Source organism: Pristiophorus japonicus, chromosome 21 (assembly GCF_044704955.1).
Source record: "Pristiophorus japonicus isolate sPriJap1 chromosome 21, sPriJap1.hap1, whole genome shotgun sequence".
NCBI lineage: Eukaryota > Metazoa > Chordata > Chondrichthyes > Pristiophoridae > Pristiophorus > Pristiophorus japonicus.
The window spans coordinates 8,453,009-8,467,039 of NC_091997.1; the positions used below are offsets into that span (position 1 = coordinate 8,453,009).

Here is a 14,031-nt window from a genome sequence, read left to right on the forward strand (position 1 = left end):
GTTCCCAATATAACAAAGGAAATTTTGCATCATCAAGATTGCATCCTGCATTTTAGTTCACTCATGAGAAATGCTTCCGTATTTATAAATACATGAATTCAAACATTACACACATAATACAAATTTAGTGTTGCCATCATCATCATAGGCGGTCCCTCGAACGAGGATGACTTGCTTCCACAAGAGTTCACAGATGTTTCAATGAAGGACCCGATGTTCCAGTCCTGAACTCCAATCGAGGGGGTGGAAGAAGCCAGTGCGTGGATTTTTTTAACGTGTGGTGACCGTTGCACATCAGCCATCAGACGGGCTCGACAGAGCTAGACCTTTATCCAGTGGCAAGGGTTAACCAGGACGGCTGGAGACCTGCTCTGCTGCACGGAGCTAGGGCACACATATCGCAGTGTGGGCTGGTCCGTGCTGCCCCTGGGCCCTCGGCTCTTCTGGGCCCCGTACCCTCATTTGCCGCACCTCCGCCATGATGTTCGAGGGCCTGGCGCTCCAGCTCTATTTATAGCCCCGGCCTGCGGTGATGTTCTCACAGATCGGGGCGGCCCCTGATGTTGTATAGCTATCGATTCAGTAACCTCTACATCTTCATTGTGGTCAAGTTCTGTGTTTATATGTCACTATGCTAATAGGGCATTCAAATATAAATGCAAAAAAAAAATGATGCATAGTTCAGCTCTGACAGCAGGTCATCCCTCAGCTGGGGAAAGCTGTATGCTAGGACGGTGGTGGAAAGCTATAAGGAGAAAAACAAACTAAAAGTTTGGGTGTGGAAAGGTGACAGAATATCTGCAGGGAGATTGTCTCCTGGATGGAGAATTTCAAAAGGCAAGAGAGCGCAGTAATTTAGTACCAGTTAGTACATTATGAAGCATGCAAATGTAAATCACCAATTAAACATATCCCTGCTTCCTTTGGAAAATGCAAATAAAACCAGTAGCACTAGCCAACAGAATCCTGGCCAGAGTAGTTTAACAGCATAATGGGTACTAATGAGTAAAGCGATTGCTGCCACCTACAGGTGAAAAGGATTACTGCCCGCTCGTGCTGCGCACCAGCGAACAATTTCCCATTTAGAAAATAGACTATAATGTAGCACAGGCTACAGTAGAGTTCTGATGAAGGATGCCACTCAATCCTGTGAACAGCAAGTTGTGAGCCTTTGGCTTAGTGCTAGCATTCCCATCCAAGTCAGGTGGTGTAGGGCTCGATCTCCGCTCCAGACAAACCCGGCAAGTGGAGACGGGAGCGTCGGCTCGGAATTCTGGTTCAACACGCAGCGAAATGTCCCCATCATGCCCGGTGGGTATGAATGACCGCCCCTCACTGTATGGGTTGTGGGAGCCCATCAAAGCCTCCCGCTGTATAGGACTAACCACCCTATCAGCTGGTATAAAGATGGCTATGACCATGGATGGACCATTCACATTTGCAGCCTGTTAAATAATTTTTTTATACGGAAAAGAGGTTAGGATCCAGTTGTAATCACTGTTTAAAATTAGCCTAATAGCTGGATGTAAAGCAATGCAATTTCAGTAGAAGATATGCATTTATATAGCGCCTTTCACAACCACCGGGCATCCTAAAGCGCTTTACAGCCAAAAAAGTATTTTTTGAAATGTAGTCACTGTTGTAATGTAGGAAATGTCAATTTGTGCACAGCAAGCTCCCACAAACAGCAATGCGATAATGACCAGATATTCTATTTTATTGATGTTGATTGGGGGATGAATATTGGCCAGGACACCAGAGATAACTCCCCTGCATTTCTTCGAAATAGTGCCATGGGATTGTTTACGTCCACAAGAGAGCAGACGGGGCCTCGGTTTAATGTCCTATCTGAAAGATGGCACCTCTGACAGTGCAACACTCCCTCAGTATTATACTGGAGTGTCAGCCTAGATTTTTGTGCTCAAGTCTCTGGAATGGGACTTGAACCCGCAACCTGCTGACCCAGAGGCAAGTGTGATACCAACTGAGTCACGGTTGACACCAAGTAATTTCAGTATAGGTCACTTGGGTTTAAGTCTTCTGTCTTAAGCGAGATTATTCAAATCCCCAATGTTACTATTAATACAGGACATGATATTCAGTACTTACCAAAGAGTGAATGAAAATAGGTGGCTTCAATGAGTTACACATTTAAAACGAAATAAAACAATCTTCTCCCACATCTGCTAGTTTAAGTCACAGAATGACTTGGATACCATTTGGTGACAAACAGCAGACTTTATACGATGAACTAATTTAAAGAGACAAAGGACATAACGGTATGCATTTCTCTGTGCTAAAGTAATCCTCATACACATGGCGCTGAGCTTATGCTGGTACTATGACATCTCATTTAATACATCAATATAAAGCCCAGCACCAGCTCCCTGATGGCTTAGTGGATAACTGCAGCACACATTGCGATATTGAGTCTTATAGACCAGACAGTTTAATTCTTAGTCTGTGTTGAATTAACTAACTTCAGCTTCAAAACTCCTGGGCTATGTCAGGCTGGGCAGGGACCAGGGGTTTCAAATCAGCCAGGATTCCCACCTCTTATTGTTATAGTGTTCCTGGTCGGTGAGAAGATCATCAGGCCGGATTTTCCGCTTTCGGGGTTTTTCGGCGAAAACGGTAGCGATTCGTGAAAATTACTGTTTTTGCTGCGCTACCGTTTTTCGGCCAAACTTTCGGTCTTTGGGTCGGTAAGGGAGGCGTTCCACTATTCACGCCGCAAAACGCGAGTTTCGGCAACTTTAGTCCAGGGTCGTTTGTGCTGCGAGAAGCACCTGGGGGGGGGGGGGAAATTCAAAAAAACATTCCCAAGACCAATATCTAACTAATCGCTGCAAAAAAATTAATAAAAACTCTAACTTACCTTTTTTTTGTGCAGGTTTTTGTACTTACCGCTGCTGGCAGGGATGCACAGACACTGTTCTGGGCACGGCGCACGGGTCGGGCGAGAGCCGAAACTCGGTCGGTAACGCAATCCGCGGTGTTACACGTTCGGCGCAGCTCTCCCCGGCGCTACGTCCCATCGCCGCCGCAAACAACGAGCCGGGGATCTCGCCCGGGTTTTGCGACCGGGTTTTCGCGGCGGAGGGTCGCAGATCCTTCGAAAATCCAGCCCTATGTGCGAACATCAGGTAAAGCAGGACCAGATTGTGATGCTTGTCACGGTCAAATGGCCCGACAGTCTCCATCAAATCTCGCAGCAAGAATGGCTACCTCAGCATTCCGAAGACTGCTGCCACCCGTGGAATTGGACTGCAAAAGAGTTGGAGCTGTCGGAAGAGTGCAGAGACCTGGCACAAGAAAGGGCAGTAAAAATACCACGCAAAGACAATGTGAATATAAAGCAGATGCTGAGACCATCACTTTCAGAGCAGTGTTACACACAGATCGCGGAGATTTCTGCAGATGTGTGGAAGGGTCTTTCTCCTCCTTAATCCCTCCTCCAGTTTAAACCACAAGATAGGAAAGCCATTAAGAAAGAGCCTGCAGTTTTCGCATTATAGCTGCTTCTTAAAATGATTTCAGGGCGTTTGCCTCCATAATTTACCCAGAAGTATAATCCAAGTGTCATCTACATTTTGTCTCAAAAACAGCTTCCTGCCATCAATCCTAAATTTGTTTTTTGTTAGTATGAACAGAAGCCCCCCTTGTCCTATGGTCACAATTTAATCTGAAGTAATGTTCTGGTCTTGCCTCTTCTAATCCATTATCTTGTATAACTCTAAGGTCACCTCTAAATTGTCTCTTTCAAGGCTGAAAGGGCCAACTTTTGCCATTGTTATCAGGTATCAGTCTTGTGGAAATGCTTCCAGGGTTAGAATGACGAGACACCAATCATATGAGTATATTTTAAATTGTAGCCTGAAGAAGATAATGGATGCACTCACTTGTAGCTCTGCAACAACTTGTGTTTCTATAGCACCGCAACAACTTGTTTCTATAGCACCTTTAACATAGTGAAATGTCCCAAGGTGCTTCACGGGAGTGTTACAAGATCATTATTTGACACCAAGCCGCATAAGTAGAAATTAACGCAGGTGGCCAAAAGCTTGGTCAAAGAGATATGTTTTAAGGAGCGTCTTGAAGGAGGAAAGAGAGATAGCGAGGCGGAGAGGTTTAGGCAGGGAGTTCCAGAGCTTAGGGCCTAGATAACAGAAGGCATGACCACCAATGGTTGAGCGATTATAATCAAGGATGTTCAAGAGAGCAGAATTAGAGGAACGCAACATCTCGGGGGGGTTGTGGGGCTGAAGGAGATTACAGGGATAGGGAGGGGCGGGGCCATGGAGGGAATTACAAACAAGGATGAGAATTTTGAAATCAAGGCGTTGCTAAACCGGAAGCCAATGTAGGTCAGCGAGCACAGGGGCGATGGGTGAGCGAGACTTGGTGCGAGTTAGGACAAGAGCAGCTGAGTTTTGAATCGCCTTTAGTTTACGTAGGGTAGAATTATGGGAGGCCAGCCAGGAGTGCATTGGAATAATCAAGTCTCACGGTAACAAAAGCATGGATGAGGGCTTTAGCAGCGGAAGACACCTGGAGACGGGCGATGTTACGGAGGTGGAAATAGGCGGTCTTAGTTATGCTGCAGATATGTGGTCGAAAGCTCATTTCAGGGTCAAATATGACACCAAAGTTGTGAACAGTCTGTTTTAGCTTCAGACGGAAGTTGGGGAGAGAACATGATGTGGTATTAGCAAAATCCTCCAGAACTTAAAGCAACTGTCCAATCCAATATCTGGGCCAGGCGGGTCCACAGAACTTGACAGCACTACTGAAGATTGACCAGTGAAGCTTTTTAACAAGACACTGAGGGATAGGTCTGTCTCTGGGCTGGGGTTTCACCTACTCAGGTTCCGATAACCCTGCAAGCTAAAGTTCTAACAGGTAGAGTAGTCCTATCTGGACAAGCAATAGGAAGTTTACTAATGTTTCAAGCTGGTAAGGTAAGTCATTTTAGCTGATTCAATTCCAGGCTGCGTACACTTGAGTTGCCAACCTGCACCTGAGCTCTGTGAACTTGGGTAATTGGGAGGTGTCCCTCAAAGAGTGTATCTGACAAACAGAAGCTCTACCTATTCATTTTCTCAGTAGCTTGGTTTGGAGTCTATTAAGCATGGCAATGGTTTTCTATGTTAAATGACTGACCAAAAATAAAATGTTGCAGCCGATTCCCAAGTTGCAGTCATTGCTACACTTCTCCGCCAAGCAGGATTGCAAGACGAATTCCATGAAACGAAAATACTCCATCCAATTTTCCTTCCCACCCGAGAGTTTGCTCAGCCCCTCCCAACAGCAGTATGGCTAACAAGCTGAATCCCTCCATCTGTGATGCCAGACATTGGTACTCCAAGATGCTACCAGCGCTGCCTGTCTATTGTTTTACACATTAAACTAAAACCCTTTCGTAAACGTTTCTCAAATGTGTTGCTCGTTATAATCTATTTCTAAGGGAACAAAACTTGCCATTCAAGTGCTTGGATGGAAATACCAGTTGTTTGCCCCAGGATATAATGACCCAATGCTCTAATTGAAGATCAAAAAGCAGCAAATTCTATGGGGCATTGACTTTTGCAGCTTTGTGAGATGTTATTTGTCAAAGAATTGCAGTCCAGCTGGACTCACTATAAAATGATTTTCTCAGTCTCAAGCCAAAACATCGTGCATTGCTTTGAACACAAAAAGCAGCTCGACCTTCTGTGCTAGGTCTGAAAATGTCAAAGGAACAATGAAGCTGCAAACCTATAAGAAGCTGTTTTTGACAGTGAGTGCACTGAAAATGTTCCTAATCTGGACTATAAAAAGGGCTTGAAAATATGTGGAGGTTTTCAGCATGAAACAGGCCACAACTCCAACCAGCTAATGTTTGCGCTTAATCTCCACGCAAAATAGCCCTAATCACATTTGCTATATTGTGGTTTGTCCCGTTATCGTTCATCAATCTATCCAATTTAATCTTGAATGTTGACATGGTTGAGGGAGAAACTACCAACCCTCAAATTGAATTCTTCAGCCTCATAACTCTCTATTGTAAAGAAGTTTCTCCCGGTCTATATTCTCAATCGCTTGCATGTAATCGTGTATGTACGACCTTTCAACTACTGGAAACAGGCTGCATCTGCCTACTCTGTCCCAGTCCTTCACAACTTTAAAAACTTCTATATACTAAAGCCCCATGCTTTATTATAAAGTTACTGGAAGGCTTGTGGATACAATATCGGCAATATATATCCTGAGGTAAGCCAAAGTGCTGTGTTTATTTAGCATGTTTAACCCCAATTCTCCAAATAATTTTACTACAAACACTGCCAACAATTGCCATGATATTCTGAACTTTAATGCACGTCTATATACCTGTTAAATAGGTATATTTTGTGTACAGTGTATTATACATAGTCAGCTCTGTAAAGCGCTCAAGTATATTTTTGTGTTATAGGTACCACAGATGTTAAACTGAAAGAAACACGCAAAACAGCAGGACGGACTGAGATGTTACACCAAGTACCGTTGCTGCTGCCTCTACTCAGGAGTTCTGACGTTCCGTCTCACTCCATGTCCCTTCAGGGCCTGTTTGGGCCTTGGCACCAAAGTCTCACACACAGGTTTAGTTGTGGAGTGCAAATGGACGGTAAGACTAAATTTTAATCAACACTTTTGCATATGGGCAAGAGGAAGAGTTTTTCAGACAAGATAAAGATGCCATACATTTAAATTTGCACCAGTTTTCATTGTGTGCATTCATTCCTCTTTTCTGTCCAGTGCGCTCACGTATTGCTGTAGGAGGGCCTCCACCTCTGGCCGTTTGCTCATCTTGTTTGCTTTACCTTGGTAACGTCCCCGTTTTCCTGCACCTTTTCCATCAAGGATTTGAGAAACCCTGCATTCAAAAGCCAAACCGAGACATGCATAAAGTAGTCAGCCGATTAAATACTTTCCCCTGCCAAGTTTATTAAAACTGTGCTATTTTCTAGTCCATGGATGAATAAAGCCATAAGGGAACAATTGAGGGTAAGGAAAGAGGCAGACCTTAAGTACATAGAAAGCATGATAAGGAAGAATACAAAAAGATTAGGAGAAATTAAAAAAAAAACACAATTAGGAAGGCAACGAGGAACTATGAAATTAAATTATCAAGGAACATAAAAAAATAGTAAAATATTTTACAGGCTCATCAATTAAAAAAAGGAAGGTTGGGATGGGAATAGGGCCATTAAGGGATAGACAGGATAATACCACAGGTAATGAGAGAGAGATGTCGAGAAATTTTAAATTATTTTTTTGTTTCAGTATTTACCAGGGAAATTGAAGAGGTAGACATGACATTGGATGATGAGATTAGTAATGAGATAAGTACATTTAGAATAAAAAGAGGGGCTATATTAAATAAACTAATCAAACTGAAAGGATAAAACCCCTGGTCCGGAAGGATTGCATCCACACATTTTAAAAGAATCTAGGGAAGAGATACCAGAGGCATTACCGCATATATTTAATAATTCATTCGAAAAAAGTGTAGTGCCAGAGGATTGGTGGATAGCTAATGTAATACCTATATTTAAGAAGGGGGATAGAACATATCCAGGGAATTATAGAACAGTCAACTTAACATCAGCGGTAGGAAAAATAATGGAATCCCCACTAAAGGAGAAAATAGAACATCTAGAAACCAAAAATATTATAATGAATAGTCAGCATGGATTTCAAAAGGGAAATTCTTGCTTAACCAACTTCATTGAATTTTTTGAAGAGGTAACAGAGAGTAGACAATGGTAATGCAGATGTAATTTATCTAGATTTTTCACAATTGTTCACAAATTATATATATGGAATCAAAAATACAATTTTTAAATTTGCAGATAACACCAAATTGGAGGGCAAGTCAATACTGAGGAGGACTGCAACAAATTACAGGGGGACATTAATAAACTTACTTGCAGAATGGGCATTTAATTGGCAAATTAAGTTCAACACAGAGAAGTGTGAGGTATTACAATTTGGTAGGAAGAATAGGGAGGTCACTTATTACTTGGAGGGCGCGAGTCTACTAGGTGGGTTAGAGGAACAAAGGGATCTCCGAGTACCAATACAAAGACTATTACAAAAAGCAAACCAAGCACTAGGGTTTATTTCTAGAGGTATAGAATTGAAAAGTAGGAAAGTTATGCTAAACCTGTATCGAACCTTGGTTAGACCACAGTTAAGGAGTATTGTGTACAGTTCTGGTCACCGCTCTGGTCACCATATTATAAAAAGGATACAGAGGCACTGGAGAGGGTGCAGTGAAGATGTACAAGGATGATACCAGAAATGCAAGGGTTTACATATCAGGAAAGGATGAACAGGCTGGGTCTCTTTTCTCTTGAAAAAAGACTGAGGGATGACCTATAGAGGTCTTTAAAATGATGAAAGGTTTTGACAGAGTGGAATGTTGAGGGGAAGAGCATAACTAGAGACCATCAATATAAGATAGTTACCAAGAAATCTCATAGGGAATTCAGAAGAAAATTCTTTACTCAAGTGTGGTGAGAATGTGGAACTCGCTGTATATGAACATAATAGGAGTAGGCGTAGGCCATACAGCCCCTCGAGCCTGCTCCACCATCAATAAGATCACGGCTGATCATCGACCTCAACTCCACTTTCCCGCCTGATCTCATATCCCTTGATTCCCTTAGACTCCAAAAATCTATCCAGCTCAGCCTTGAATATTCTCAGAGACTCAGCATTGACAGCCCTCTGGGGCAGAGAATTAAAAAAATTCACAACTCCGAGTGAAAATATTTCTCCTCATCTCGGTTTTAAATGTCCGACCTCTTATCCTGAGACTGTGCCGCCTAGGTCTGGGCACTCCGGCATCTACTCCGTTAATCACCTTCAGAATCTTGTATATTTCAATCATATCACCACTCATTCTTCTAAATTCCAGAGAGTATAAGCCCATTCTACACAATCATCATAAGACAGACCTCTCATCCCAGATATCAATCTAGTGAACCTTCGTTGCACCGCCTCCAAGGCAAGTGTATCCTTTCTTAGATAAGGAGACCAAAACCGTGCGCAGTACTCCAAGTGTGGTCTCACCAAGGCCCTGTACAATTGTAGCAAGACTTCCTTACTCTTTTACTCGAACCCCCTTGCAATAAAGGATAACGTCATTTGTCTTCCTTATTGCTTGCTGTACCTGCATGCTAGCTTTCTGTGTTTCTTGCACAAGGACAACCTCATCTCTCTGAGCACCAACATTTACAAGTTACTCACCATTTAAAAAATATTCTGTTTTTCTATTTCTCCTCCCAGAGTGAATAACCTCACATTTCCCTACATTATACATCTGCCACCTTATTGCCCACTCACTTAGTTTAATCGATAATCCCTTTGCAGACACTTTATGTTCTCCTCACAGTTTACTTTTCCACCTAGCTTTGTATCATCAGCAAACTTGCATACATTACATTCGGTCCCTTCATCTAGGTCATTAATATAGATTGCAAATAGCTGAGGCCCCAGCACAGATCCTTGCGACACCCCACTAGTTACAGCCTGCCAACCAGAAAAAGACCCGTTTATCCCTACTCTCTGTTTTCTGTCCGTTAACCAATCCTCTATACATGCCAATACATTACCTCCAATCCCATGAGCCTTTATCTTGTGTAATAACCTTTTATGTGGCACCTTATTGAATGCCTTTTCGAAATCCAAACATACTACATCCACTGGTTCCCCTTTATCTGCCAGTTACATCCTCAAAAAACTCAACAAATTTAACACGATTTCCCTCTCTTAAAACCATGTTGACGCTGCCTATACATATTATGATTTTCTAAGTGCCACTTCCTTAACAATAGATTCCAGTATTTTCCCGACGACTGATGTCAGGCTAACTGGCCTGTAGTTCCCCGTTCTCTTTCTCCCTCCTTTCTTGAACAGCGGGGTTAACATTTGCTACCTTCCAATCCGCTGGGACCGTTTTAGAATCTAGGGGATTTTGGAAGATCAAAACCAATGCATCCACTATCTTTGCGGCCACCTTTTTTAGAACCCCAGGTCTAAAACCCTAGCCATCAGGTCCAGGGGTATTGTTGGCGTTTAGTTCCATTAGTTTCTCTCATACTTTCTGTATTTATACGAATTACATTAAGCTCCTTCACCCTCATTAGACCCTTGGTTCCCCCCCCCCACCATTTTAGGTATGCTTTTTGTGTCTTCTATGGTGAAGACAGATACAAAATATTTGTTTAACCTTTCTGCCATTTCCTTATTCATCATTATTTCTCCTGTCTCAGCCTCTAAGGGACCAACATTTACTTTTGCTACTCTTCCTTTTTACATACTTGCTCTTACAATCGGATTTTATATTTCTTGTTAGTTTTCTCTCATATTCTATTGTTTCCCTCATCAATTTTTTGGTCATCCTTTGCTGGTTTCTGAAACTCTCCCAATCCTCAGACTTACTACTCTTTTTCACAACATTATAAGCTTCTTTTTTTAATCAAATGCTATCCTTAACTTCTTTAGTTAGCCACAGATGGATCACTTTTCCCATGGAGTGTTCGTTTCTCAATGGAATGTCACAGGGAGTGAGTGGTTGAAGTGAATACTATAGATACATTTAAGGGAAGGCTAGACAAGTATATGAGGGAGCAGGGAATAGAGGGTTATACTGATAGATTTAAATGTGGAAAGACAGGAGGAGATTCGAGTGGAGCATAAACACCGGCATGGATTGGTTGGGCCGAATGGCCTGTATATCCTATGTAATCTTATGTAGTATTAGATTTGAGTACACATAGTGCTGCAATCTAAATGCCCACAGTCGCTGAACTGACAGTTACAGAGTGTTCACTCTTTTATGAGACCACACGATGAGAAACTCAAACATAGATATTGTGTAAAACAAACACTTCCAAAATAGAAGGTGCAATAAAGTAGCCAATTCTCAAGTTGTCTCAGCATAGTTACAGAAACTAGGCAATATAATCTTACTTTGATCCTATTGCTTCAACAGCATCCACTTGACCTGCTAACAGGAATAACCCTGCTCCTTTGTCATCACCAACTGTTAGGAACAGAAGTACTACCTGAGGATGAAACACAATAAACATCAGTTGATCTTTAAGGGGTTTAACATTTTTGGTGTTTACCAAGGTGATATGCATCAGTACTGGGGAATTAAACTGTGATCTTGCTTTGCATTTGGCATCAGTGCCAAATAGTCTGAGGTCAGACAGCTTTAGCACAGAAGGGATTAGGTGAAAAGTTCCATAAGTTTGATCCAACAATGCTTTTTGACCTCAACTTTTTGTCACAACAGGTGCATTTGTGTGACATTGTTCTACTTTCCAATCCAGCTATGCTGTGGCCTTACTGAATGGGATTGCCAATTTAGTACCAAATATTGACAAATTATGGCTAGTTTCGTGCTGTGGGCTTTGATAAATTAATTCAAGCTACCAAACTCATTTCACTCCTGGTCCTTACTGCCATTAGAAGAGAGGTACAATGCACTACCACGGCACTTGTCAGACAGAAAACTGGGTAGCACCAGCTCACACGGACCAAACGACGGACACCACAGTGGCAAGGGAGAGAGAATAGTTGGCTCACTGACGCATTCAGTTAGCGAGGGAACGATTCACAGAGGAGTAGAAGAAATAGCAGAGGATTTGAACGGGCAGAAACATAAGAAAAAAAGGGGCCAAAGCAAAACAAAAAGGCCGAGAGCCAGCAATATGATAAGGCAATACGAAAACGAAAGATGAGAATGGTAAACATTAGTGGGAGTAAGAGAAGTAATGAATAAGGATGACAGACGAACAAAATCACTAAGCATCTGTAGAATAAAAATGGATTTCATAATCTCCATTTTACACTGCCTTTGTTAATAAAGGTGCTCCACCTTACCTCAGCACTAACTTCATTTGCTATAATGTTCATAAATTCATTGTCCCCATCTTTTCTGAAACAAAATGAACAGAAATAATGCATGACATTAAAAAGGCAATTCATAGTACAGGTATACAATACAGTTCCCATGCAAACAATGGCAGTATTCGAATATGGACAGCTGTCCACACTGCATATACTGTAGTACGCCCGTTGTGCTTTATTAAATTTTCTTTTCGTGTGAAATTTTGTGCTCAAAGGTGAGGAATGTTAGTGCTGGGAACAAGACACATCAGGCACCAGTGTCAGCGGCAAACACTCCAGATCAGGTACAGTGCAGTTAAAGTGCTGTAAGAGCAATTACATTACAACAGTGACTACACTTCAAAAAGTACTTCATTGGCTGTAAAGCACTTTGGGACGTCCTGAGGTCATTAAAAGGCGCTATATAAATGCAAGTCTTTCTTTTAAAGGTAAAGCTCTGTCTACACTGCATTAATGATGAGTCTCTAATGAACAGCACTCCAACTGCACTATTTTCATTTCCTGCACCTGCCATCCTGGGAGAAAACTTCCTCGATATGAGTAATGTGTAATTAAATTGTAAACCCATTTATAAAGTAAGGGTTTGTGGTTTTGTTATGTCTAGTGCAGAGTGAAAATTCCCCCCCCCCTCCACACTCTTCCACAACGTCTGAATGAGACAGTTAATTTAGTGCCAAATTAGTGAGATATTGTGCTATGGGCCCGTGCTCACTAAGAGCTGGATTGAGACTATTCAAACTCATTCAACTGAGCTAGCAGATAGAAGGGTTTTTAGTCCATCAACAAAACTGCCTGCAAACATTTTTTTTTTTTAAAAAGGTTAAGAAATATTATTAGAAAAAACTTCAATAGAACGTGTTTTATATTGCAGTTACAATGCAGCCTCACTGTAATACTGCAGGACTGCTCTGTGCTCAATCTTTAAATCCACAAGTTTCAGTACCTGACTCTCTAATTTACACAAGATCTTCCAGATATAAGCCATTCATAACGCACTGATAATGAGCCTCGTTTCATTTGTTCAATATCTCAGGGCCCAAACACAGAATTACATTAATGAACACTTGAGAGAAAGGGATTTAGGCGGTTTAGAAAAACATCCTGAAAAATGGGAAGGGAAGTCAAAAGAGAGAGAAAAGGAATGCTGAAGAGAGAGGGAATGGAAAGAAGGAAAAAGGTGGACTTATTCCCCCCAAAACTTCAATGCGAAATAGTTATGCCTACCCATATTGCTTATCATTTGAGTCCTGGCCCTAATCGAACATGGTTGTTCTGAAAGATTGCCCAACTCCATCCCACAAACTGCAGAAGTGAAAGTTAGGACAAATATCACCGACACCACACCACCCCGCCCCCCCCAGCGCAATTCCCACTAACGCTTTTCTGCGCATGCGTCTAACACCACGTTGCCTCCACTGAGCAGCCGAACGCATCCGCCAAGCCACCCACAGCGGCGAGCCCCAAGCGGGCTGCGAGCCTCCCCGAGACACGAGCCTCCCACAGCCCGAAGCGGGCCGCGGGCCCCGGGCCCCAATCTCCGAGCAGTCCCTGAGCCTCCCACAGCACCGGGGAGAGCAAGTGCAGGCGGTGAGAGCGGGTGGCAGGGAGAGAGGGAGAGAGAGAGAGAGAGAGAGAGAGAGAGAGAGAGAGAGAGAGAGAGAGAGAGAGAGAGAGAGAGAGAGAGAGAAGTAGGCGGAGAGAAAGAGAGCTGCGGGGGTAGGGGGGGAGGGAGGAGAAAAAGAATGCCGGGGGAGGGGGAACGAGGGAGCGAGAGCGCGAACGCGAGGGAGCGTGGCGAGAGCGAGCGAGAGAGACAGACAGAAAGAGAGAGAGAGAGAGAGGAGACAAACAGAGACATAGAAAATAGGTGCAGGAGTAGGCCATTCGGCCCTTCGAGCCTGCACCGCCATTCAATAAGATCATGGCTGATCATTCACCTCAGTACCCCTTTCCTGCTTTCTCTCCATACCCCTTGATCTCTTTAGCCGTAAGGGCCATATCTAACTCCCTCTTGAATATATCCAATGAACCGGTATCAACACACTCTGCGGTAGGGAATTCCACAGGTTAACAACTCTGAGTGAAGAA

At 42.9% G+C, this 14,031-nt stretch overlaps 1 protein-coding gene across 1 annotated transcript in view; it reads right to left on the reverse strand.

Annotated features, from left to right (window-relative positions):
- Window positions 1–6,337: 6,337 nt before the first annotated feature.
- Window positions 6,338–14,031, reverse strand: part of LOC139234053 (alanyl-tRNA editing protein Aarsd1-B-like) — a 94,660-nt gene continuing 86,966 nt past the window's right edge. Inside the window, exons 16-18 of the mRNA XM_070864926.1 lie at window positions 11,917–11,971; window positions 10,999–11,093; window positions 6,338–6,892 (exon numbers count right to left, since the gene is read on the reverse strand). Of these exons, the coding sequence (XP_070721027.1) occupies window positions 6,754–6,892; window positions 10,999–11,093; window positions 11,917–11,971 (289 nt within the window). The 3' untranslated portion in view covers window positions 6,338–6,753. The remainder of the gene's footprint in view (window positions 6,893–10,998; window positions 11,094–11,916; window positions 11,972–14,031) is intronic.